Source organism: Rattus rattus, chromosome 2 (assembly GCF_011064425.1).
Source record: "Rattus rattus isolate New Zealand chromosome 2, Rrattus_CSIRO_v1, whole genome shotgun sequence".
NCBI classification, from domain to species: domain Eukaryota; kingdom Metazoa; phylum Chordata; class Mammalia; order Rodentia; family Muridae; genus Rattus; species Rattus rattus.
The window spans coordinates 36,776,253-36,801,987 of record NC_046155.1 but is presented as its reverse complement, the minus strand read 5'-3'; the positions used below and the strand labels follow the sequence as shown (position 1 = coordinate 36,801,987).

Genomic DNA, 25,735 nt, shown 5'->3' with positions numbered 1-25,735 from the left:
CACGTTCTGCTCATTCTGTCGTTTTATTGTCCAATTGTCCGTTACAGTCCCAGTTGCTTTACAGAACCAACCGTTTCCACCGCTGACACTATTGTAAACCACATCGGCGAGTTATACAGAAAGCTCTGCGTTTCAAAAAACTAGACGCTTTAGTAACAATATTACAAAGGCTTTAGCTTCAAAAATAACCGAAAATGAAAAAAATAAACTTTTAAAGAATTAGCATCATAAAATTAATTTATTCCAAGTAAAAATACAAAATAATATTATGACGTTGACCAGATATGAAAGTCCCTCCCAGAAACAACTCTAGTAATGATTGAGAAAGCACTCCTTAAAGAAAATACGAAATAAAATGAAAAATATGTAAATATGTTTAATTTTTTTCTTAGCAAAAAATCTTTCTAAAAATAACAATGAAAATTTGTCTTAGTACAAAGGCTACGTCACTATTGAAAAAATACCAGCATGGGGGAAGGGTGCGTGAGCAGTAGAAAATGAGCTGAGTCACAATGTCTAAAGTCTGAATGAAAATAAGTCTGCAATAAAGATCTATGCCTTTTTTCTTTTCTTTTTTTTCTATTTTTTATACAAACAGTACAAACAGTATTGCACGTAACAACAAAGAGTCGAGGTTAGTTACAGCCTTCAAAAAATCCACTAGTTCAAGTGTCCCATCGAGGAAAGGCCACAGCAGGACCTGTGTTACCCAGGGGCTTCCCAGTCAAGTTGCAGGGCAGAACACCTCTGTTTTTTTAAAAAATAATTTTTTTGAAGGACCCTCTCTTTTAATATAACATTAAGAACTTGGGGGGGGGCACATTTATTTACAAAACAAAAGGGAACATGTTATAATTTAATAAACTAAAAAAGTTCTCTTTAAAAAAATACAAACAGAAGAACTCTTTCACAATCCTGGTCAGTCACACAATCAACACTTGATTATAAATATACAAATTAAGGGAAAGTAGTTTCCATCACCTAAGTCACAGCCCCAGCACCAAGTGGAGTCTCTCTGACAGCCTGGTCTCTGCGACACTGTGGCCTTCGCGTTACATACGCTGGGCAGTCTTCCGGCTCCTCTAGAGCTCAGGGTTATTTTAGTACATGAAAGAGGGGTGCTTCTTCCAAACATTTGCATCTCTCACATAATTAGGTAGATTTCTGTAGGTTAGATATGGTCTTTAATATTATAGTTATAAAGCTCTAACTTCTTCATTTTCAAAAAACACAAATAAGCATGAAAAAAATAAAGTTACCCATCTGTTAAATCATTTTCTTGCAGAATTAAATTAATATATATTTTCTGAATAAACTTACTTAGAAAATATCATTTTCTTTCCTATATTTCAAAATTGAGGTATTGCAAAAGATCATGTCAGTCAGAAAGCATGCCTTTTTCCTTAAAAACAAACAAGCAAAAATCACCAGCCGACCTTTGAAAACGTTCTAGAATATAAAAAGTAGTGCGTAACAAAAGTCCCATACAGATGAAAAGAAAAGTCAAACACAAACATAGAAAAGGGAACCAAACCAAACCAAACCACATCTGGGCTGCAGAAAGGCCATCATTACCAAAGGCCAGAGAAAACCCGGAAGGGAAGGGTTCTAATAGGCATCTTTTAATTCAGTAAAAAACTATTTTGTTTCTCCTTTTTTTTTTTTTTTTGAAAACAAACTGTAGCTGGAGAGCCAGTATTCACAACTAAACATTGGGGAGGAAAAGAACAAACTATAACAAAACCACGCAACACTAACTTCAGGACGGAACAAGGACATCACAGGACAAAGACACATTGACTTCAGTCTACTCTGCAGGGCCACATCCAGTCAGATTGTCCCAGAATTCAAAACCAAGGAAGAAGGGATTAAAAGCTTTACAGAGTCTTGCGATCACCATGCGTGTCTCCATTACTCTCTGCAGCCCAGGAGTGAGCACTAAAAGAGCGTCCACGCTAGCGTGAGCAGGGCTTCGCTCTAGTCAGCCTAAACAGGATACATCCAGGGAACTAAGTTGTTAACGGCTCACAGAAGGCCCTGTCTGCCCAGGCCGGCCATCTTGCTTTAGCATCACCCTCGAGTGGCCTCCTTAGCTCTGTGCCTCCGTGTCAGCCTGCCGGCGTGTTCTAGATACTGTGTGTTCTCAGTGTCTGTGAGCTGAGGTGAGCTCTTTGGCGTTCTGGACGAAGTCTACAAGCACTCAGAGCTCATGTGTTAATAATCCACTGTGGATGGTCAGACATGATGTCTGACACAGAGGCGTGGACAGGTACGTTGGATCACAGTTAAGCACAGTCACTTCACTATATAAATAAATTGCACGATATGTAACAGAGCACCGCGGTACTTCGCCTACCGCCCACGGGTTTGCTGCAAGAGCATCCTACACTAGGTTTTCTATTGGTTTACTAATGGCCGTCCTGTGCGGAGCCTCCCTGCACACCCACGCACGGAGGCATGCCTTCCTCCCAGATTACCAACTCTGTGCATGAAAAAGAAACCCTTTGTAAAGAATGAGTATTTTATAGCTTATATAGATTCTTGATTTGTGCATTGTGGAAGGTTTAGACTAGACATTGGATATAAAATTTATCGCATGCAGCAACCGCATTAAGTAAGCATGCAGTCAGGAACGGCGGCCTCCGATGGCGCTCTCTCTGGTCTCTCTGGTCTCCCTCCGGCAGCTGGCTCTATCCCGAAACCACAAAAGTGTGTTGTTGGGTTCTTGTTTTTGTTTTTAATTGATACCTTATCCTGAATAGAGTATTATGGTATCAACAATACCATTTTAATAGCAGCAAAAGCTATTGCAGCATAAATGTACATAACACTAAAAGATAACCCAAATCCTCAGCAAAACAAAATCGAACATGAAGGAAACGGAAACCCAACCTGTGAGGTATCCATACATGTCAAAGCCAGAGCAACGGCGGGCTTATTTCCACTAAGGGCTGGCCTCACTCTACTGACCCCACTACTGACTGCTGATCGTGAGGTGTTTGCTACAGCGGCCTCTCCGTACATGTGTGGCCTGGGGTGAGTCTTGTCCTAGGGGGACTCTCTAAGTCTTTGAAATAAGCACGTGCTCCAGTTCAAGACCAATCAGAGCAACGACAACACAACATCGAACACAGGGTCGCAGACGTCAACCTGACGGCTGCGGATGAGAATGGCAGTCTGCGTACTGTGGAGGTGACAGATCGGGTGTGAGAAATCAAGGTACCAGGCAGACAAGGTGTGAGTCAAAGTGCAATGGGTACCACACACACTCTGCGGTTCTGCGTTATACTGCACGCTGAGTTCAGGAAGATGACTGTAAATGATAATAATAATAATAATAATAATAATAATAATAATAATAATAATAAAAAGACCCATTTCTTCTTTAAAAATCGAGAACGAATGCACAGATTTCCAGAACACCATGAGCCCTGAGGCAGTGCCCTCTCTTCCTCCTTGTGATCTACTCCAGTACTTGTAGCTGTGTCGGCCTGGGGCTCAGCTCCAGCGGAATGGGACATGCCGAGGGCGGTCGCCTCCCTCCTTCACCAGTGGTTTGTGGAACTCACGGCCGGCTCGGGAGTGGATGCTGGCCCAGCAGTATTCACAGTAGTACTGCAGACAGGTGACGTTGGCACAGAAGAACGGGGCGAACTTCCCACCGCAGCGTGTGCCCTGACACTCGTCACACATCTGATCATCCAGCACGTACGGCTTCACCTCCACCTGGACCGGAAGATGAGACACAGGAAACAGGGTCAGCAGGGCTTTCTTAGCTCAGATGAGTCTGCTCATCCAAAGCTGTGTGGCATCACACACAGCTCTGTGTGCTCGGCTGGATATCTGACGTGTAAACGGCACAGCCCACACTCGGCTGTGCCCCACAGAGGGGCCTATGAGGCTACATCCGACCTTGTACAGGACAGAATCTCAGTGCAGGACAAACAACATTCCAGGGAGAGAAACTGCTTCACACAAAGGCCACCAGCATGAAAAGGCACGCGTGTAAGTGACATTTGCTGGAGCCAAGCCTGCTGACGGGGAGATGGCAGGCTGCAGGGAGGCTTCCGCTGTCCGTGGTGGTGACAAAGCTTTTGAAATAGTCCTGGTGCTATCCTGGACCCCATGGACTGCAGGGGTCCCGGGCGCAAGGGGCTTCACTGCAGAAGCACACTTCTTACAGGCTTTACCCTCACTCTCCCCATCACGGGGAACTAGAAGCTCCTCACAGCTCTTTAGGGAACATTTAATGGACCAAATGAAGCCACGCTACATGACACGAGAGCCTTTCAAAACCGAAGAAGAAAATACCTGCTTCCTTGTACTTCTTTCCCAGAGCCTAGAAGAAAGACTGGCTTGTAAATTTCTTTGTCTTGAACATTAGGAAGAATAAGCATGAAATCTAACCAAGTCCCTCCTGCACCCGTGCAGTCTTGCAAGATGGCTCAACTGTCTGACCACAGAGGCCTCTATGTGGGCATGAGCCAGGGAGCTCCCTGAGGGTGTGGGAGAGGAGAGGTAGGTATGGGGTTAGCACAGGGGCTGGAGACTACACTGTGCTTCTCTGTGGGCTAACTGCTTGCTGTGAGCTCCTGTCTACAGGTCTAGCTAGCAAGACATGTTTACTTGGGGCCGGCACGAGAAAGTTCAGACCTTTGATCATCCAAGGGGAAATGTCTTTTTTTTTTTGGTTCTTTTTTTTTTTTCTTTTTTTTTTTTTTTTCGGAGCTGGGGACCGACCCCAGGGCCTTGCGCTTGCTAGGCAAGCGCTCTACCACTGAGCTAAATCCCCAACCCCGGGAAATGTCTTTACTGCTGCCCATCCCATCCCATCCCATCCCCAGCAGAGGATTAAGTAGGGATTTAAAAGATCCCTTATCATCATCTCTGCATTAGGAATCAAGCCTGCCTGGGCTCACAGCCAGGCCACATCAGAAACCTGTTCCTCTCATCTGCATACCGGGAGGAAAACACCTTCCTATGTTATGGATGCCCTAGGGAGGCAGTGAAGTGGATCGCAGGGGCACTGCTCCCACACAGCAGGCACGGCTGCAGCTCCTATGGCTTCCTGAGGCCAGGCCATCACTCTGCCTGGATGTGCTTAGCGTCAGTGTCCACGTCTCCACCATGTCCTCTGTTTTCTCTGGTTTGGTTCTCTCACGGATAAATGTCACCTTAGTAGTCCATCACGCAGGTCTTCTCCTTGGTCAAATGGCTCTGTACTGCCCACCAGGCTGAGTCTGGCTACCTCAGCCGGTCATTTCCTGTCTCCAGTGGCCCAAGCTGGAGCCAGTCTGTAGTTCGCAGGGCTCCCTTCTCTAGTGACTTCCCTAGCAGCTCTAACTTACATAGCCACGACTGGCTTCAGACTCAAGATCATCAGAGCTTAGCCTCCTCCCTCGCAGGTCTTCTCTGCCTTTGCCCAGCTTAAAAGCCGCCTTGCATCTGCTTCCAGTACGCTGAAGCCGCACACCCACGACACCCAACCATTATTTTCTTTTCTCTCTCTTGCATAAAATCAACGACGTGTGTGTGTGTGTGTGTGTGTGTGTGTGTGTGTGTGTGTGTGTGTGTGTGTTGTATGCACTCGTGTGTTCAGATGCACTGCCCATGAGTATACAGGAAAGCTGGAGGAGAAGGTGGGGTGTTCTGTTCCCCACTTTATTCCCTTGAGACAGGTCTCTCCCTGAACCTGAGCCCCACAGGCAGTCAGTGAACCCAGTGAAACTCCTGTTCTCCCCACTGCACCCAGTGCTAGGATACAGGATATTCCTGCAGGGATCCAAACTAAGGTCCCACACTTACGAATCAAACACTTCTTACTGTGACATCTCCCCCAGCCAACCCTTTTTCCATGTTTTTGTGGTGGTGAACGAGAATGGCTTCTATGAGCTCGTATATTTGAATGCTTAGTTTTGGAACTAAAACTGTTTCGGGAGGACTGGGAGGTCTGTCTTGTGAGGAGCCATCTCCTGTTAGAGGAGGTGTGTCACTGCAATGAGTTTTGAGGTTTTTAAAAGCCCAGACAGGCCCAGTCTCTCCCTGACGGCTGCTTGCAGATCAGGATGTAAAGCTCTCAGCTACTGCCCCAGTGCCAAGCCTGTCTACTTGCCGCCATGACGATCATGGACTGACCCTCTAAACTGTAAGCCAGCCCCCAGTTCAACGCTTGCTTTTGTAAGAGTTGCTTGGTCATGGTGTCTCCTCACAGCAACAGAGCAGTGACTACGGCAACAGCACTGGTTTGGACTTTTTCAGACAAGACCTCACTATGTAGTGCTGGCTGGTCTAGAACTTGCTACGTAGTCCAGGCTGGCCTCAAACTCACAGCCTCAGAATGCTGGGATTAAAGGTGTGAACTACCATGTCTGAAATCAAAAATTTTAAAGTGTACAAAGTGTTCTATTGAATGTGAAGCCTTGACACCACATGACGACATTACCTAAGGTTACAAAGTGCTCCTGACAGCTCAACTGGAAATCCAGTACACATCTTCTACATGTTTGTCTGTTCTGGACAGTCTACAGAAATGTGTTACATATGTGAGATATGTTTCATCTGGCTTTACTATGTTTTGAGCTTTTCTGCATGCACAGGGCTGGGACTCCCACCTGAGCACCACCACATCCCCACTGTAGTGTGGAGGAACACTCACTTTTTAAAATGACTACGTTATTTTATGAGCACTGCACGTTTTACCTGACTCCCACATTCTGTTCGATCATTTGCTGGGGACATGGGCTGTCTCTCCCTCTAACGTGCTGGGGTTGGTACTGCTTGGAGAACGCAGGCTGGGCCTTGTGAAAGCAGCTGTTTCCTGTTTGTGAGGGTGGATGCTTAGGGAAGGACGCAGGCAGGCAGATAGCGTTTGATTTTAACTTAAAGACTTATGTGTGTTATTTATAGATGTCTATGCATGTGCACGTGTGTGTATAGACTTCTGGGTAAAGCTGGGAACTAGCAGTTTCAGCAATTCTCCTGTCCCAGCCCTCCTTGGAGGTAGAATTAGGGGCGCCTGTGGGGAAGTGTATTACACAGGTGCTGGGATTCAAACCGGTCCTCACGGCTGTGCGGCACGAGCTCTGAACTGCTGCTGAGCCATCTCTCCATTCAGGGTTTGGTTTCTGAGGAACTCTCACATTCTTTTCCACAGCAGCTATAAACTATTTTGTATTCTGATGCACAAAGTAGCAGGGCGCCGATTTCTACACTTGTGCCCATGATTGAGGCCCCATCTTTTCCATCTCTAATGATTTAATTCTAAGGTAAGTGTGTGATCCATCCCTCTCAGTGCTCTTGGGACTGTGAAGGGCAAACCCCAAGCGCGGTCATGTACCTGTCCTCTATCCAGATCTGTTGTTGAGTTGGAGACTTCGTTATATAATCTGGATTCAGTCTGGACAATGCCTGTTCTATCCTGTACGTTGCCTTTTCAGTTTTTGGACAATGTTCTTTGATACAGAAAAGTAGGTCAGCTGCACACAGCTCAGCTGAAAAGACAACACGATGTGACTGGAATGGCTTTCCAGCTACTCAACTGGCTTCCAGCTGAGCTTGGCAGAAGTTGCCTTTGTGAGAGTTTTGCAGGATCGAGTCTGATCTTTGGATCTTTGTGAAGATCTTCACGCTGGGCCGGTGATCCTTACTACAGCCGCAGTAGCTCTCCCTAAGCTATACTGCAGGACAGGCCTTTCCCTTGATCTTGACTTAAGAGTTAAGAGGTCTTGACTTAAACATTGTGCTGGGCCAGGCATGGTCACGTGGCATGAAGCTCTTGTCAGGTCAGGTAATACACAGCACAATGCAGCCTTTACTTTTCTGTCACCCCTTCAAACTGCTATCATTTCGAACACCTTCCAACTGCACTTGTAAGTTTGTGAATATTGTCATTTTTTATTTTTACTTAATTAATGACAGTCAGTAGGAGTCTAAATAGAGCATCTGCTTTTGGACAATACTCGAGTCTGAGAGGCCTTTCCTGAAGACATCTCCAAGCTTCTTCCACATCGGTGAGTGGAGCTGACTCCAAAGCCTCTCAGAGCACCTGTACGGAAGGCATTGATCTGAGGGTTTGCACAAAGATATGTCATGGAGACACTGTCCATGAAGGACACTGATCTTCAGACTGTCCCGTGCCACTACAGGATCGTGGTTATTTTGTACAAGTGGATTCATCCATGTGACTAGTGTTTATAGGCTCATGACACATTGCTAATTACCAGCCGACATCACTATACAGTGGAGGATAAGACACAACTCCTCCTGAAATCGTGTTTGAGGCTACACTGGGGGCTCAGTCATTAAGATGACACAAGCATGAGGGGCTGAGTGTCGGTCCAGCACCCACGTAAGGGCCAGGCAGCAGTCATGTCCACAGGGAAGATGGGACAGGAGGCTCTTTAGAGCTGCTGCCTGCTAGTCTAGCCAATCAGTGAGGCAGAGGGCTAGTGAGACACGTTCAAAAAAATAAGGTGGAAAGTAACTGACACTCCAACACCAACCTCTGGCCTACACACACGCACGCACACACACATGAGCATGTCCACCCAAACAAAATAAAAAATAGTGAATTGAATCAGGTGGTGGTGATGAGCGCCTGTAGTCCCAGCACTGGGGAGGCAGAGGCAGGTGGATCTGAGTTAGAGGCCAGCCTGGTCTACAGAGTGAGCTCAAGGACAGCCAGGGATACACAGAGGAACCCTGTCTGGAAAGCCAAAAACAAACAAGCACAGTAAATTGAATCAATAACATAAAATAAAAGTTTCCTAAAGGCATTCCCAAACTTGCTGTGGTTTCTGCCATACCTCAACACCATCTGACTGCTGTTTGGTATTTTGGGTAACTAACTAGATTAGCGCTACTTTTCTTGATAAAGAAATACAAGAGAAAAAAAACTGTCAGTCACCTAAATCCCTTAGTTTTAGGGCATCAGTTCAGCCACGACACTGAGGACATCGGCATGGTAGGAACTGAGCTACAGGTGTGCACTACCAAAGAGCCCAGATGCCCAAGGTCTAGGCAGAGCCAACCACACAAGCGAGTTGGCCCTCCATTTCCAGAAGGCTCAAGGGCACAGGACGTGAGAAGGACATACAGAAACAGTCAGATACACAGCCACATGGGGTGACTAGGTCCAAGAGTACCTGTGGTAATGTTCTCCTACAGGTAAGAAGAATGGAGATGGGCTTTGAATAGGCAAAGACTGCAGGAAGCTAGTTAAGAATTGTATAGGGGAGGGGTTAGGCGGTTTATGGACAGGAAACTGGGAAAGGGAATAACATTTGAAATGTAAATAAGAAATACCCAATTTTTTAAAAAAGAGGAAAAAAAGAAAAAAAAGATTAGTAAACAGGAAAAAAAAAAAAAAAGAATTATATGGACCAAAAGAAATGTCAGCTATCACAAAGTGATCTCAATGCTTGTTTTGTCTCTAACAATCAAAATACTGACCTCCCAAATTAAGTAGACAGACTATGTAACTCTTAGAGGCAGAAACAAGTCTCTAGCAAAAGCATGAACAGGTGCGATGTCTCTCTCCCTGGGCTGGAAGCTTTGTAGCTTAAGACAAGGCACTGGTCCTGTCAGCTGCGGCGAGGCTTATGTTCTAAAAGCAACCAAAACTGTATGCCCTTGACGAGAACTATCACTCAAATAGGCCAACCAGGTACCTGGCCATCCTGGGGCAAGTCAGATGCTTCCAGGTGGCTGGCAGGAAGCCAATTAAAAGCACAGATTACAGATGGTGAAGTGCAAGTGGACAAGCTGGGAAAAGAGGCCAAATGAGGCCATGAAACTGAACAGAAACCAATGTAATGCTGCCTCTGGTCAGAATCATGTTGGCAAGACTTGGAAAAAGGAGGAAGCCAACAAAAGGAGAAACTGAGCCAACCATGAGATTTGCCAAAGATCTTAAGGAGGAGAGTGGGCTGGGGTGGGAGGTTAGCTCAGAGGCGGAGGCTTACTCCACAAGCCTGAGGACTTGAGGTGGGCGCCAACCACTCACACACAAGCCAGGCTGTGAGCCCAGTGTCCCCAGACACAGGTGGGTGGGGCAGGGCTCTCTGGCCAGCCAGTCCAGTAGAGACAGTGAGCTCTACGTTCAGTAAAGGATTTGTCTCAGAAAACAAAACAAAGCAACCCCCCCCCAAAAAAAAACAAAACAACCCGTGTTAGAGACGGATAGAGGAGGACACCTGAAGAAGACCTCTGCCCCTAACGTGGGAGTACACCACAGAGGGGGGGGGAGGAAGTCAACGATGTGGAGTCACAGCTATGGAAGGCCACGGAAAGCTGCTCAGAGCCGCCCTCAGGTCCGAGAGGACACAGAGAGACAACAGCACCTCTGTGCTTAAACACATCAACTACAGATTCGGCAAGAGAACCTGGGTCCTCTCAAACGAAAAGCACAGCTCTGAAGTGGGGTCCTCCACCTTCGCCTGGCCTTGTAACCACCCTGTGGGGTGAGGTACTGGATACTAGAGTCAGGGGTGTTCGCCATCTAGGGGCTCAGAGGTCAGGGAAAGAAGTGAAGGACCCAGGCACTGCTGCACACTCTCACTGCAAACACAAATCTGAACCAGATGAAGAGAAAACTAGCTACACTCCTGGTTGGAGCCACGGACTCTCTTCATTCTGGGAATCCTACTTGGAAAGGACATTGTCAGTGGGACCAGACTCCGGGGAGAACCTACATGGTGCTACCAAAAGGATGGCAGCTCTGGGTAGAGACAGCTACAGCATGGCTCGAGATGGCTCCAGCACTTCCAGGACTGAAAGCACAAACTTTCAGAGGTAGGCGGATCTCCATGAGTTTGAAGCCAGCCTCACCAGCCCAGGATATACTGTGAGTGTCACAGACTTTCCACAGGTCAGCTGGCAGTAACGTAAACAAGCTTTAATATGTAAAGACAAACACAGTAGTGTAGACGTAAGCTAAGGAGAGCTCAGAACCATGCCAGATACAACTCAACATATCACAGGCAGGACATACACTAAAAGGATTGTGAATATGGGAGGAAATTAAGGTGAACAGCCCTAAAGTGAGATGCTAGAATACATTCTCTGGCCAATAGGAAGGAATCCCGAGTTCACCATTTAAAATCAAGTTCTAGAGGTGGCTCTGTAGCACGGGCACCTGATGCTCTGGCAGAGGACCTGAATTCTGTCCTCTTCTGGTCTCCATGGGTTCCTCGTTCATGTGCCCACACCCACGTACAGATATACACTCAGACATACAACTTAAAATAAAATGAAAGAAGTTCCTGAGGTCTGAACAAATTTAACATCTCAATAACCAATTCCAACAGTGGCCATTTAAGCAGTACAGCTAGGACCTTTAGTGCCATGACAGGACCGATTTAGAATGGGGCAGGTCAAGTCACCTCCATCAGAGCCACACATGGAATTTCCGAGGTAGAGACTGGTGGGGGTTGGAAGCCTATAGGGAGGAGGGGCAGGTAGAAACACATCGGAGTCGTTAAATGCACTATGTGTGGGTTTGACACCTTAAGTTTAATGTAGTTGGAAAGTGTTCAAAAGTTAAAAATTAAGTAACTGGCCACTGGCCTTAATATAATTAGGGTATTCCATGATCAGGCCATGAAAGGCCCCTGGATCACTTAGTATGTCATTTCCTATCACCTGGAACAACATGTCTTCTGGGGAAAAAACAGAAACATTTAATGGGAGTACCAAGGGTTTTAATATAATGCACTCAAAACTTGGCTTGAATCAGAGACTTAATCCAGACCTAAAAACCACACAGCCTTATTAATACTCACACTCGTTACCACGTCCACCCAGTGCTGATGCAGGGGCCCTGCTAGTAAGCTGGCCAGGAATAGCTAAAAATACCGCTGTTTCAACTGTCTGTGAGCTGAAATCCCACAGCCTACAAAGCGGATGGCAGACGCCTAAGCCACGAAAGGGATGATGTGCAAACAGATTCTTGCCAGCAACAAGAATCACCGACAGCCTTCTCGGTACAGCGAATTCACTGTTACTAACTTTGGAGATGCCTGGGAGAGACTGAAAAGTCCACATGGGGAATGGTTTGGATTTTATTTTCTTTTGCTTTATAAAGGATAATTCTTACCATTTTTCACAATCTCAGGTACTAGAAGTGAAAGGTTTAAAATGATCCTGATGTCATCTCCACAGCTCAAAATGCATGATCACACAGCAGGGACTAATACCTCCTCCCTGCTTTATGGGGTGAGGAGATCTGTGAGGTCTTTGGCCTGAAGATCATCACCCCTTTAAAAACAGTACATTTGAAAACTTCACTTTGTAATGAGCCAGTGTGCTCTTAGAGGTCAGAGGGCATCTGTGGGGGTTGACTGTCACCTCCCACCACGGGGGTGCCAGGGATGGACTCAGGGCATCAGGCTTGGTGGTGGTTGTTTCAGGAGACACAAGAGAGAGCCCAGCTAGCAGAGCCCCGCACAGCATCTGGGCTGCTCCTGCCTGGCTTCTCCATGCTGCCTGGGAATGTCCTGCCTGGCTTCTCCACGCTGCCTGGGAATGGGACTGCGGTGTGAAAATAAATCAGCCAAAACTGTACCACGAGGATGACAGTGACCAAGACGTTGGGTTCAACTCCGTGAGCCAGATGATTGGCACAGTGTAGGCAGAGCACTCTGGCTGAGCTGACTCAGGCCTGTTTCCTTTACCCTAGTGGGCCTTTATACCAGCTCTTCCAAGCACTCACCAACGGACGGACAGCTGGCTGACACCACCCACCTCTAAGTGTGGAGACCCTGCGCGTTGTGCTAAAGCAAACGCCTAGGAGAATGACCGTGGTCTTTTTCTGACTGTCACCCCGTAAGCCACTCTACCCTCAAATATGAGCTGAAGAAAGAGATTGTTTTGATGCCGCACCTCACTGTGCTGGTCTCAAAGTTGTGACTCTTCTGCCTCAGCCTCCTGAGTGGCTGGAATTATAAGGCCTGTGCTACTATGTACAGCAAGAAGAACATATTAATCCTGATAAAACAGGGTATTCGCATTAAAACGACCACCAGCCCTGAGACCTGGAGAGACAAGGGGGAAACCAAAGTTCACAACGAGCAAAGAGCCTTGACAGACAGGCCCCACACCATTCCAAAGTCTCACTTGATTACACAAAGAAGTTCCCTTTAAAGAGACTTTCTAGGGGGCTGGCGAGATGGCTCAGCAGTTAAAAACACGGACTGCTCTTCCAGAGGTCCTGAGTTCAATTCCCAGCAACCACATGGTGGCTCACAACCATCTGTAATGGGATCTGATGCCCTCTTCTGGTGTGTCTGAAGACAGCTACAATGAACTCATATATATATATATATATACATACACACACATACATATATATAATATTTATATATCATATTTATATGTAATAAATATTATCTATAATATATAAATCTTAAAAAAAATCTTTCTAATCAACGGCTGTGTGAGCCTTAGTGTTTTCAAAGGAGCCCAGGCTGCACCAGGTCCTGGGTTTGGGGTGCTGATTCCTCCCCAATTAGGTACAGGTGCAGCGATAGCCAGGAAGCTTTTAAACCAGAGCAGAAGGGACAGGTCCCAGCAGTGAGACAGGAGCACAGACTGTCACAGGTCCCAGCAGAAATAATCTGAAACAAGTCATCCAAACCCTCAGACCTCTTGCTAGTGCGTCATTTTATATATTTGGCCAGGGACAAACTGTAATGTCAACACTGCACTTAGTATGGCGACTGGGTCATCTTAATCTTCGAGGAGCTAAAAATACACTGCCTGTTCGCTCCCGGCAAAGCCAGGCTCAGTATGTTTCCAGTGAAGAAGATTAAAGGCATGAACTACTTACGGTGCTTGTGAAAGAAAGAGGCAAGCAACAGCATCGCACGAAACGAAAAAGGGGGTCGTTCTAAAGGAGCACAGAAGCAAGCAGTTCGAGGGCTTAGCTGTTACAATGCTCTTCAAACCAAAGTATTTTTAAAAAGTTCCCCAATTTGGTTAATTGAAACTCAGTGTCTCTAGTCCTCCATACTAAGCTAAAACAGTAAAGAAAACATTATTTGTCAATGGTACTTTAAATTTTACTTTCTTAAAGAAGATGTCTTAGGGGTTGGGGCTGTAGCTCAGTTGGGAAGGGTACCTGAACAGCACACAGAGAGGTCTGGGTGTCGTCCCACACACAAACTGGGTACAGTGGCACAAGCCTGTAATCCCAACACCAGGGAAATGGAGCAGAAAGGATCAGAAGTTCAAGATCAGCCTTGGCTACAGCCAAGTGTGAGGCTGACCTGGGACAGATGGGGTAGATGGGTCCTCCAGGTCTCAGACGCAGACAGAGGGACTTGTTGGGATGAGAGTGAATGAGAGAGGGTAGCCATAGTAACATGTAATACATTACATACATGTGGGCCAGAGATAGCTCAGTGATTAACTATGTGCACTGCACTTCTAGAGGGCAAGTTCTATGTCCAGCACCCACATAGGACAGTTCACATCACACCCAGGTATGAAATCATCCAGGAATAAATTAATTAAAAATAATATGGAGCCAGTTTAGATGCCTTAGAAAAAAGCACTGGATAATCTCAAGTAACCAAAGAAAAAAGGTAAGTTTTAGGGCAAGGGACATAGCTCCATGGAGAAACTCATGCCTGGCATTGAAGAGGCCCTGTGCCCAGTGCCCAGCACAAACAAGTCATATCTGAAGGGCTATCAACTACACCTTCAGTGTCCTGTCATCACAGACGCACCCAGGACACCCTGGCCTCACCCAAATCGTCTGTAGCTGGAAAGGCTGGGGCAGGTGAAACACTTGGAAGGGAGGAAGGAAGGGAAGGAGGAAGGAAGGAAAGGATTGAGAAGGGAAATAATCAACTGTGTATGAAACTGTGTTCTTTTTTCATGTAATCTGAACATGAAAGAAGAAAAAGTTGAAAACAGTATTTTCCTACATTATTCTCCATACACAATGTATCTTAGAAGATCCTATGCTAAAAAAAATTGTGGCTATTATTGAAATGTCACAATGAAATCATTATATGTTATATGCTAATTAAAAATTTAATTTATAATGGGGAAATATCTGTGTGAAAACTTGCCTCTTTTTTAGCTGTTTACAATGAGGTTAACATGTAAAAGATTCTAAAATGTTCTGGATAAACTATACACAAACTACTTTAAGCAGGCACTTTCAATTTCTTTTGATGCTTAGATTTTTAAACAAAAGATTTTATTTTATTTCTTTTCTTTTTGTAAAACCTTTTAAAATTTATTTATTTACTTATTTGATATTTTATATATTTACATTTCAAATGTTGTCCCCTTTCCAGTTTCCCCTCCAAAATTCCCCTATCCTATCCCCCCTTCTCCCTGCTTCTATGAGAGTGCTCCCCCACTGACTCCCATCTCACCGCCCTGACATTCCCTTACACTGGGGCATCGAGCCTTCACAGGACCAAGGGCCTCTCCTCCCACTGATGCCAGATAAGGCCATCCTCTGCTATATATGCGACTAGAGCCATGGGTCCCCCCATGTGTACTCTTTGGTTGGTGGTTTAGTCCCTAGGGGCTCTGGGCGCTCTGGGCAGTCTGGTTGGTTGATATTGTTGTTCTTCCTATGGGGTTGCGAAACCCTTCAGCTCCTTTAGTCTTTCCCCTAACTTCACCATTGGGGTTCCCTCGCTCAGTCCAATGGCTGGCTGTGAGCATTTGCTTCTGTATTTGTCAGGCTCTGGCAGAGCTTCTCAGGAGACAGCTATATCAGGTTCCTGTCAGCAAGCTCTTGGCATCAGTGATAGTGTTGGGGTTTGATGTCTGTATATGGGATGGTTCCCCAGGTAGGGCAGTCTCTGGATGGCCTTTCCTTCAGTCTCTGCTCCACACTCTGCCCCTGTATTTCCTTGAGACAGGAGCCATTCTGGGTTAAAAATTTGGAGATGAGTGGGTGGCCAGTCCTCAACCAGGGGCCTTGTGTAACCCCTGGATATGGTCTCTACAGATTGTCTCCCCTTTGTTGGGTATTTCAGCTAATGTCATTCCCGTTAGGTCCTGGGAGCCTCTTGCTTTCCTGGCATCTGGGACTTTCAGTTCAATTTCCTGACCCTCTCCTCCCATGCCTGATCCTGCCCCCCTTTTCCCCTCCCCCTCCTGTCTTCCTCCCAAGTCCCTCCCACCCTCTACCTCCTGTGAGTATTGTGTCCCCTGTATTAAGGACTAAAGCATCCACACTTTGCAAATCCATAGACTCATGCATGTTTCATGGAACACACTTTAGGAAATGGTAGATTAGGAAAGCTAATCACAGTGACATCCTGAGTAGGACCGACCTGCCTTCCCAGAATCCTCCTGCTTAAAAACTGAAAATCAACAAATTTGTACCTCACCTGAAATTTGTGATTCTCTTTATTATGCAAAATTCTAATTATAGCCTTTAATGAACAACTCCCAGGTGCTCTCTGATACCAATCGTAGCAGCCCCTCTACACAGGGTTTCTCTAAAGCCTGGCTGTCCTGAAACCTGCTTGGTAGACTAGGATAGCCTCAAACTCAAGAGCTTCTCCTGTCTTTGCCTCTCAAGGGCCGGGACTAAAGGGGTACCTACCACCGCCCAGCTTTTTATTTTTTTAAAGAATGTCTCATTATGTCAAACTCACTACATAGCCCAGGCTGCTTTTAAACTCCTGACTTTCCTGCATTAGTCTCCCCAGGATCGTATGAGCTAATCAGTGGTTTTCAACCTGTGGGTTGTGACCCTTTTGACAAATTTCTACTCCAGAAATATTTATGGTTCATAACAGTTATGAAGTAGCAATAAAAATTATTTTACAGTTGGGGATGAGGGTCAGCACAACATGAAGAACTGTATTAAGGGCTGCAGCACTAGAAGGTTGAGAACCACTGTGCTGGACAAACACAGAACTTCCTAAGGAATCTATGGGCCTTCTGTTTTGTTTTTGTTTTCTCTGTTTTACTTTTTCAAGACAGGGTCACAGGTAGCTCTGGCTGTCCTGGAACTCACCTGGTCAACCAGACTGGCCTTGCACTCAAGAGATCCACCTGGTTCTACCTGCAAAATGCTGGGACTAAAAGTGTGCACCACCACCGCCTGGGGGGACCCATGACTTTTAGAGTTAGGTTTGAGCCTTTAAGATTTATGGACAACGTGAGTTTGAAGAGTCTTTGGGCCCTAAAGGGCAAGGGAGGTGGCTCTGTGGGAGTTCCCCATCCCTAGCACTGCACAAAAGGAACGAGCAAATGACCAAACAGAACACTAGGCCTGAGACAAGCAGGGTGGCCAAGCGGCCTCCTAAGCTGAAGTAGCTCTGCCTGACTGGCTAGGTACCTTAAGGAACTTTCTGGACGTCTAGTCTTCCCTGGTGAAGGTCAGGCCTATCGTTAAGTTCAGGTTTAATACATTATTAAGTGTCAAAGAACACTTTCTGATATTTTAAGTAGCAAAATCTAATTTTTTTATTACTCAAGTGAGAATATTAATTAAGCAGAAAAGAGAAGCTGAGGAAAGGGTGTGGAGTGGACAGACAGACATGCCAAGGGTCAGAAGAGGGGGATTTCCCATTTGGACTATCTCCCAATCAGCACCAATCATTAGATCCCTCACTGATGCATGCCACACTCAGAGAACACCGCAGCTACTCTAAAGACAGTCCTTACCCCCGTGGGCTGTAGCCTTTAGTAGAGTAAGTGGACTTTAAGCAAAGTATGATTTCCTTACCCTGCTACTCAGTGTCACAAAGGTGAAGATATGATGATTGTGGGGAACTATGAACGCCAATGAACTAAAATTACAATGATGGTGAGGTCTGAAGAAAAGGTATTAGCCAGATAATTGGAGGCTTGATCCTGAGAAAAGGAGAACAAGGCCAGCTATGGCTGTCAGGATAAGGAAGGTGGCAAAGAAAGGCAAGTGTGTAGTATATGAAGGGTCACTTAGGACAGGTTAAGGTTCCTTGTCTTTGTTTGTTTTAACCCTCATCCAAAAGGCAGCAGAATGTAACCAAATGGTTTAAATAGAGAAGAGATTTATTTTAAATTATGAGCTCATTAGAATACTCCAATTGCTTTAAATGGGCCACAAGAGGTGGCAGATGACTGTAATCCCAGCACCTAGTAGTCTGAGGCTAGAAGACTGTAAGCTTGTAGCCATCCTGGGAGGCCCAGTCTCAAAGCAAAATGAAAACAAAAATAGAAGAATGATTTAGAGGTAGACTATGAAGAAGAAACGCTATTCAGTGAGACACAGCCCATTCACTCTAATTATTCTACACACAATCAAGTTCTTTTCCTGCACTAGGAACTCCCTGTACATATGTGTCAGAGTCGAGAAGATCAAGGCATGGATCTGTAAGGACTACCAGTCACGCCCATTAGTCCTGCTAGTCACCTGCTGGTCCTCTTGTGGCTAGACATGCCACAGCAGTAACTCATTGTCATGAGGATGTAGCAACTCCTTTAACAAAGGATGCCAAGACACGTCCACCACAGGGCTCAGTGGTGCCTGGACTACTTTGTTCCTGACTCTGAAGAGCACAACTAACTAAGCAGGGTCCTCCCCAATGAGCCAAGCGAATCCAGGGGATACAGAAGAGTGTGCCTGCTCCCAGTGTACCTGACACACAGCTGGTCCTCTTGCCACACACAAGGTTGGATGTGAAAACACCTCTGTGGTCTGAAACCCATCTTGGCGACAGATGCATAGTGGTACAAATAAACTAAAAATATTTGAATTCCATTCTTCAATAGATATGAATGTCATAAAACAGCTAAAAATAAGCTGCTATGAACCACCTATCCTCAGAGATCGTAAGACTAATGGCTGACAGATAGGAAAGCAGTGTGAAGGTGACAGGATTGACTGTTTCAGTGAGTATCGATACTGACATGTTTTACAGAAATACACCAGTCAGTAATTCTCTTGAGATGGCTGGGAAAATAAATCTACCAAGGTAATGTTTCTCCATAAATTACTCCATCTAGAATATTAATCTTAGCAACATAACGATAAACAAATATACATTGTCCAGAGATGTCTTTGCTGAAAAGAGTGTCGGTGGACAGGAGATACAGGCCGTATCTTTACATTATGCATACATTCTTCTTATGCACCTGCACTGATGGGAGCGGACCCCACACGCAGACTCTCAGGTGCCACACTTAATGAACTGTGACGCTGAGGGCCAAGCACAGCTGCTCCGCGGCTGGCCTCCACCATTCTTCTCAGGGAGCAAGCAGTGCAAGGGATAAAGGCTGCCAACAGAAGGGGAGTGGCCTTGTGGCCTTAATGTGCCATGGTCCCACTCGATCTACATTCATACAGCAAAGGAAGTCATGGAGGTTGATGCTATTTAAAGTAGCCAGGGCTCAAAGGCAACTCCAGGGCTCATAGAGGAAGGGAGGACAGAGCAGCACCTTCGAATCTGCAGGAGCAACACAAATGGATTCTGGGTAGTGGTAGCCACAGGATCAGGACTTTTAGCATAAGCTTTAGAAGCTTTATCATGAAATTATTGCTAAAACCCTGGAAGGATTATTCAGGAAAGACGTTCCCACAACAGTCTCCACACTGTTTAAGGAAAAGACAGCTGTGTCTTTATATGGTGGAAGCTCTCTAGAAAGCTCCAATTTAAAGTTTGGTAGAAAGATGAGTAGAAATAAAAGTATGGGGGCTGGAGAGATGGCTCAGTGGTTAAGAGCACCCGACCGACTGCTCTTCCAGAGGTCATGAGTTCAATTCCCAGCAACCACATGGTGGCTCACAACCATCTGTAAAGAGATCCAATACTCTCTTCTGGTGTGTCTGAAGACAGCTACAGTGTACTTATATATAATAAATGAATAAATAAATCTTAAAAAAAAGTATGAATGAGCATAAAACAGTTGAAGTGTTCTAAGCTATCAGACTCACAATGCCAGAGACAGGCAGTGTGGCTGTGTTCAATGCAAGGACAGGCAGGGACATAATGAAGTGGGGGAATTTTAATGTCTGCAGGTCAACAATGGGAAAAGAAGTCCAACTCAACAAGAATCCAGGTTCCCCACTCCTTCCAGTGAAGGAAATGGTCTTCATAAGGGTCAGGGCAAACAAAAGACAGGATGGGTGGGGCTCCAAGAGAAGGAAGAGCCGCGCAGGGACTCTGCCACTCTCAATGATTCCCAACGCTCCCCTTAGATGACTACTGGAGACTGACTACCCCCTTCTCACTTACCATCCTCAGAGGGGAATGAAGAAAGCTACTATCACACTGATGAGAATCTAATGTTATTGCCCAGATTCACCAGTGGTAGGTGGGATTACTGTCTGAAAGTAAATGTCTCAGATGTCCAAATGAACAGGCGTAAGCAGGCAGGTCCCCAGAAACAGTAGCAGTAGTTAAGAGAACCTCCAAAGAGCACCATGTGTGAACTATTGAAAACCTCAGATTGAACCAAGCAATAGGTCCACCCTGGGGTGCGTCAGAGACGCTGGGCCTCTCTCTGTGCAGCCTAGGCTTGTGTGAGAATTAGGAAAGAGGAAGCTTGGGTACTTAAAAAACCAGGAAAGTTGAATCTTTGTTATTTTTCTGAGTCTTCATGAACTCAGAATGTCTCAAAACTCTCAAAACAAAACAAAACACCCACTCCCACTTATTCTCAAGGAGTCCATAGAATATTTATTCTAATTTGGTCAGATACATGTGCTAACAAGACAGAGCTCTTGGCATGGTTAAGATGTGCCCACTGGTGCAGTAATGCAGGACTGGTAGGAGAGTAAACAGTACTTTCTGGTTGAATGTCAGGCCCACTCCATAAAATGGAATTCATAACCTGTGGCTGAATATTCTGCTAAACAGACATAGCTATAACTTGTCCTTCAAGTCTTACCTTTATACCCACTGAGAACTGTATCTGCCAGTCCTCATCAGAGAAGCTTCCTCTGCAGTGGATGGCAATTACACAGAGGCCCACATCTGGCCAGCATGCAGACACTAAGAGACTGTGTGGTGCTCAGCTCTAAATGGACATCTGGATCTACTCCCAAACCCCAAAGCTCAGAGGTCATCACAGAAGAGGGGCAGAGAGACTGTGCCAGAGGTGGCGGTATCTGTAGTGAGACAGATGTACTGGGCACGTAGGCCATCGCACACGTAAACTCACAGTAGCTGTGACTTATGTGCACAAGAGCCACAGATCAAGCCAACCAAAATCCCAACATGACAGGGAGGAGCCTGTGAAGTCCCACCCCAGGCAGAGCAAGCAGAGACAACTGCTGGCTGCTGTGGGCGTGAGAGCCACATGGTCTCTGACAGGCTATACATGCTGCAGAAGACGGGTCTCCACCATGCACACAGGCAGCACTGAGTGAATGCAGTGGGTTGAAAAGCAGAGCACATGAAGTTAGGGGGGAAAGGTTTGGAAGGGAGTAGAGGAGGAATTGGAGAGGTGGCAGTGGAAGGCGACTTTGATAAAAGCATCTTTATAGTGCTCGTAAGTTAAAGTGTATTGGGTAACAATATAGCTGTAACATTTAAAATCTAAATTCAGATAAAATTAATCTGTTCAGCTACTTTCTCTTAAGTCTCATTTAAAGGCACTGGCACAGCTTGGAAGCTCTTAACTGTTAGTGTAGATTAACCCGAAGATGAACAGAGTCATGGAGCATGAACTGCCTAAGAATCTCACAAATTATTCAAAATTAAAAGTTTTTTGATAAAAATTTAAAAAAAAATTAACAAAGAAACCACTACCACCTACTCTCAAGGAACCATAGAATATTTATTCTAAGCACTGGCTTTTGTAATTTGATTAGAACACATGTTAACAAAACATAATTTTGCTGAATATGAAAAGTATGTCGCCAAGGGAAATTTCCACTGCTACACAAAATCAGTCAAAGAAGACTGCAGAGGGTGTGTAAAGCCCACAGTAGGACACTACTTCACTCATTCCAGTCTAGTCCGTGCCTCAAGGATCACCGCCATCGAGAGGCACGGACAAGCACTGCACACTCACATGGCGGAAAGTCCACACATGGCGTTTGCTCTCCTCTGTGTATTTTAATCAGATACACTCCTTCCATCCTCCCAACCCTCCCAACGGTGGAGAACTGTCCGCCACGCCAGCAGAGCACACCGACTCTCTCAAACTCCCCATGCTCTCTCTCTCTTTAGATCAAAGGAAGTTCACTCAGTCCCTCGTTCCCAAGCAGGTGACAACAGTGAGTGAAATGGCAAGCGATATAAGCCGCATGTGTGTATAAGCCGCATGTGTGTATAAGCCGCATGTGTGTATACACGCATGTGTGTCCTGAGTAGTAACATTAGGTGAAGCTAGAGAGAAGACTGAAGGGAATAGTATTTGGTTTCCATGGCTGCTATTAGGTGTGATGTTACAATTTAAACAAATTGTAGGTTCAAAATTTTACACACACTTCTACACATGTCAATTCCAGTTTATTTTCAGAGCACTGACTGTGTCCAACAGGTGACTGCTCTGTCTTCCTAAGCACTGCTACTGCTTTGGTACACTAAGGTTTGCAGATTTATTTCCATCACCCTGGGGAGAAAAAGCAGCAAGGTGGGAGGTTCATCCATACCTAAGACACTGAGGACCGTCTCTTCTTCAGACAACCTCTATGGACTCATAGTCAATGCCACTCAAGGCACGGCTGCTCTCTTATGATCACACAACACTGTCTTGCCCAGGACTGCACAAAACAAACTTCGTTTCCTCCCCATAGCTATTCCGTCCTGAATGGTTGCTTACCCGTTTGTCAATGTCGTTGTGTTGAAGCTGTACAAAGCGCGCGCTGATGGCTGCAATGTAGCTCTGCTGATTGGAGAACGCAACACGCCCAGCACCTTTTGGGTACTTCAGCTCTGGGTCTGTATCAATGCCAGCATAGCAAACACCACCGTACAAACGGTCCATTATCATTGCCAGTTCAACTGTAAGAAAATAAACACATCTACGTATAACTCTTTGGAGCTACTCACCCAGGAAAAGGGGGATCATGCAGTCTAACTACAAAAAGAAAACCCAGGTGAAGGCTTATGAAGAATATCCACTTTAGTCTTTCAACTCCAACAGAAGAGCTACTCACTGGATATTAATAAGATAGAAACAATTTACATGTATACGCACAGGGGTTAGGCAGTCATAACTAAAGCAACAGTATTAAAGGAGCACTCTACTACTCTGCCCTAACGGCTAAAGGAACTCTTTAGCCTACTGACCTGGACCTGGGAGGGTAAAGCAATTCAGGGTGGCCTAACAAGTTATGGAGAAACAACTACTCATGGAGCCTGAGACTGAACACAACTTCTAATGCCTCACTGCCTTGTTAGAGCTGCAGAATCAAGTCCTTATTCTACCTAGAGACAATGTGTCTATGAATGCAAATTCCTGCATTGATAACAATGACAAGAGAGTAGATTCTATCCCAACTGAGAGATGGTCACAGCATCTCATAATGAACTCTAAATACTAACAGTAGTTAATAAGAATAGCACGTAGAGCCAGGAAGCTGTCTGGAAGCTGTTAAAAACACATGTGCTACAATCTTGTTAGAGGTTGAAGCTAATAGTCCAGTCTGCGGTCTTTGCCATGTTTCTTGCCTTAATTTGGGTATATTTACAAAATGCTTATAGAGAAGTTACTTTGGAATTGGAACATTCCAAAGGTCTGATATTAAAAAATTACACCCACTGTCAATCAGGGCGCCCCCGAGAGACGTGTGGCACTTACCTGTGCTGCCAACTGCCTGAAGGAAACTGTTTACTTGAAAGCCACCGTCTCTGGCTAGGGCCACTCCTTTCAGGCCACAGTCTAAATCCAAAGACTCAGGCCTACCCCTCAGAAGTGACCTAAACCCATTTTCCTTCAAAACCCACATACGGCATTTGAAAAGGAGAAAACAGGGAAAAACAGACAATGACCAGAGCCAATGCTGCAAACACCACCACATTCTTATGGTGGGGTTGGGCAAGGGTTCTCAAGGCCCAGTGGTGTGTTAGTGTCACTTTAGAACAGATCTAAAGTGAGTTCACTCTGGCATAATGAGGTTGCAAAGGCAGTAAGAAAAACTGTCATCATGTCAGAAAGGCTGTCCTTGCACTTCAAGTTTCTTTTTATACCTGACTGCCTAACGTTGATTTTTTCCCCTAAATGTCCACCTTTTTTTAAAAAAAAAAAAAAAAAAAAGGAACTGACTTATAACAAAGCAGCAAGTCTCAAGTGAGAAAACGAACTATCACCAGCTAGCCCAAGAGTAAGTGGTATGGAAGGCCAAGCAGCAGCCAGCCATCCCAACTGTCCCATGATTGTCAGTTACTGAGTCCCAACAGCTGGGGGCACCGCTGGTCAGGCCAAGTGGAATGTGGTGCAGCTTCCAGACAGTACCTCAAATACCATTCGCTTGCACAAGGCAACAAGAACTGCACTGTACCCTGATATCAGAGGTCAGTGGTTCCTCACGCCTCATCCTCTGAGGCCCTAACCTTCTCCCACGTGCACGGTGTTCTTCTGAACACAAAGCAGGCTATTGAAGGGAGCATTGTAAATCACATTCATTAATGAATTTCTCTTGGTGAAGTAAGTAATATCAAGGCCCAGGAAATTAGATACTAGTTTTCCAAAGGCCAGGTTTGCTCTGGAATAAGAAAGAGAGAAAACACTCCAATGGCTGGACAAAGAAAGCTAGAAAGGAGTCAAACAGCACTGTCTTCCACACTAGGGACTCAAAATGGTACCTGAATTACGAAGGGAGCTCTGGTTAAAGAGGAGTTAGTGTTTCCGCAGGAGTTTCTATACCACAGCAGTCTCCAAAGGAGTTTATGGCTCCTGACTCCAGGAGGCTCTTTTCATAAGCATATAAGCATTCCATCACTCTGTGCATCTTTCAGCTGAAAATCATCCTCATATGCCAAAGACTAGATCATGGCTGACATTAGTGGTAGTTAACTCTTTCTGATAAGAAAGCAGGGGTTCTCACCCAATTATGTTTTTAAAAAACATTATACAGAAATAATTTCCATTCATGAGCTATATGTCATTTCTGTATGTATGTGCATGTGTGAGCACGACAGAGGTTAACCTTGGGTGCCCTTCTTCTAGGTTGTCCACCCTGGTTTTGTTACAGTGGTTTCTAAAGCTTGCCTGATAGGCCGGCTGGCCATTGAGCCTCAGAGATCTTCCTACCGCTGCCTCCTCACTGCCGAGACTGTGAGCACCCATTACTGTGCTTGGTTATCACTGGCTTATGTGGGTTCTGGGGATCAAAATCTTGCTTGTGGATTGAGCTCTCTCCTGAGTTCTACAGTATTTTCTTGGTCATCAAAATGTCTCCAGATATTTGAGCAATAATGTTTTACTGAAGTGGGAGGCAATTTGTTAAAAGGCTAAAAAATAAAATAAAATAAAATAAAAATAAACAAACCCCAAATGGCTAAAAGGAAGAGTTTTGGTTTTCTCTCGAGTAAACTGACAAATTTTTACTTAATTCATGGTTTTATTTGGGGGTGGTAGTGGTGGTAAAAACCTCTTTTTGTTGTTCTCATGTAGCCTAGGCTGGCTTCGAACTCTGTGTAGCTGAGAATGACCTTAAATCCCCTAACCTCCTACCTCTACCTCTTAAGTACTACGATCACAAGCCTGTGCCACCACAGCTGGCTTTAGTGGTCCTGAGGTCTGAACTCAGGGCGCGTGCACGCTAGGCAAGCCGTCTGCCAACTGAGTCACACCTTCAGCCCTCCAGGCCTATGTTTTC

The 25,735-nt window shown here is 45.4% G+C and overlaps 1 protein-coding gene across 11 annotated transcripts in view; it reads right to left on the bottom strand.

Moving 5' to 3' along the window:
* The window catches only part of Cpeb3 (cytoplasmic polyadenylation element binding protein 3), a 177,132-nt gene continuing 151,397 nt past the window's right edge, over positions 1–25,735 (bottom strand). For 10 of the 11 annotated variants that reach the window (XM_032891865.1, XM_032891856.1, XM_032891858.1 and 7 more), the window contains 2 exons: positions 22,735–22,916; positions 1–3,726 (listed from right to left, as the gene is read on the bottom strand). In XM_032891865.1, the coding sequence (XP_032747756.1) occupies positions 3,499–3,726; positions 22,735–22,916 (410 nt within the window). In that variant the 3' untranslated portion in view covers positions 1–3,498. Of the gene's footprint in view, positions 3,727–22,499; positions 22,917–25,735 lie in introns of those variants that run through there. The other variant, XM_032891864.1, reaches the window with a different exon arrangement.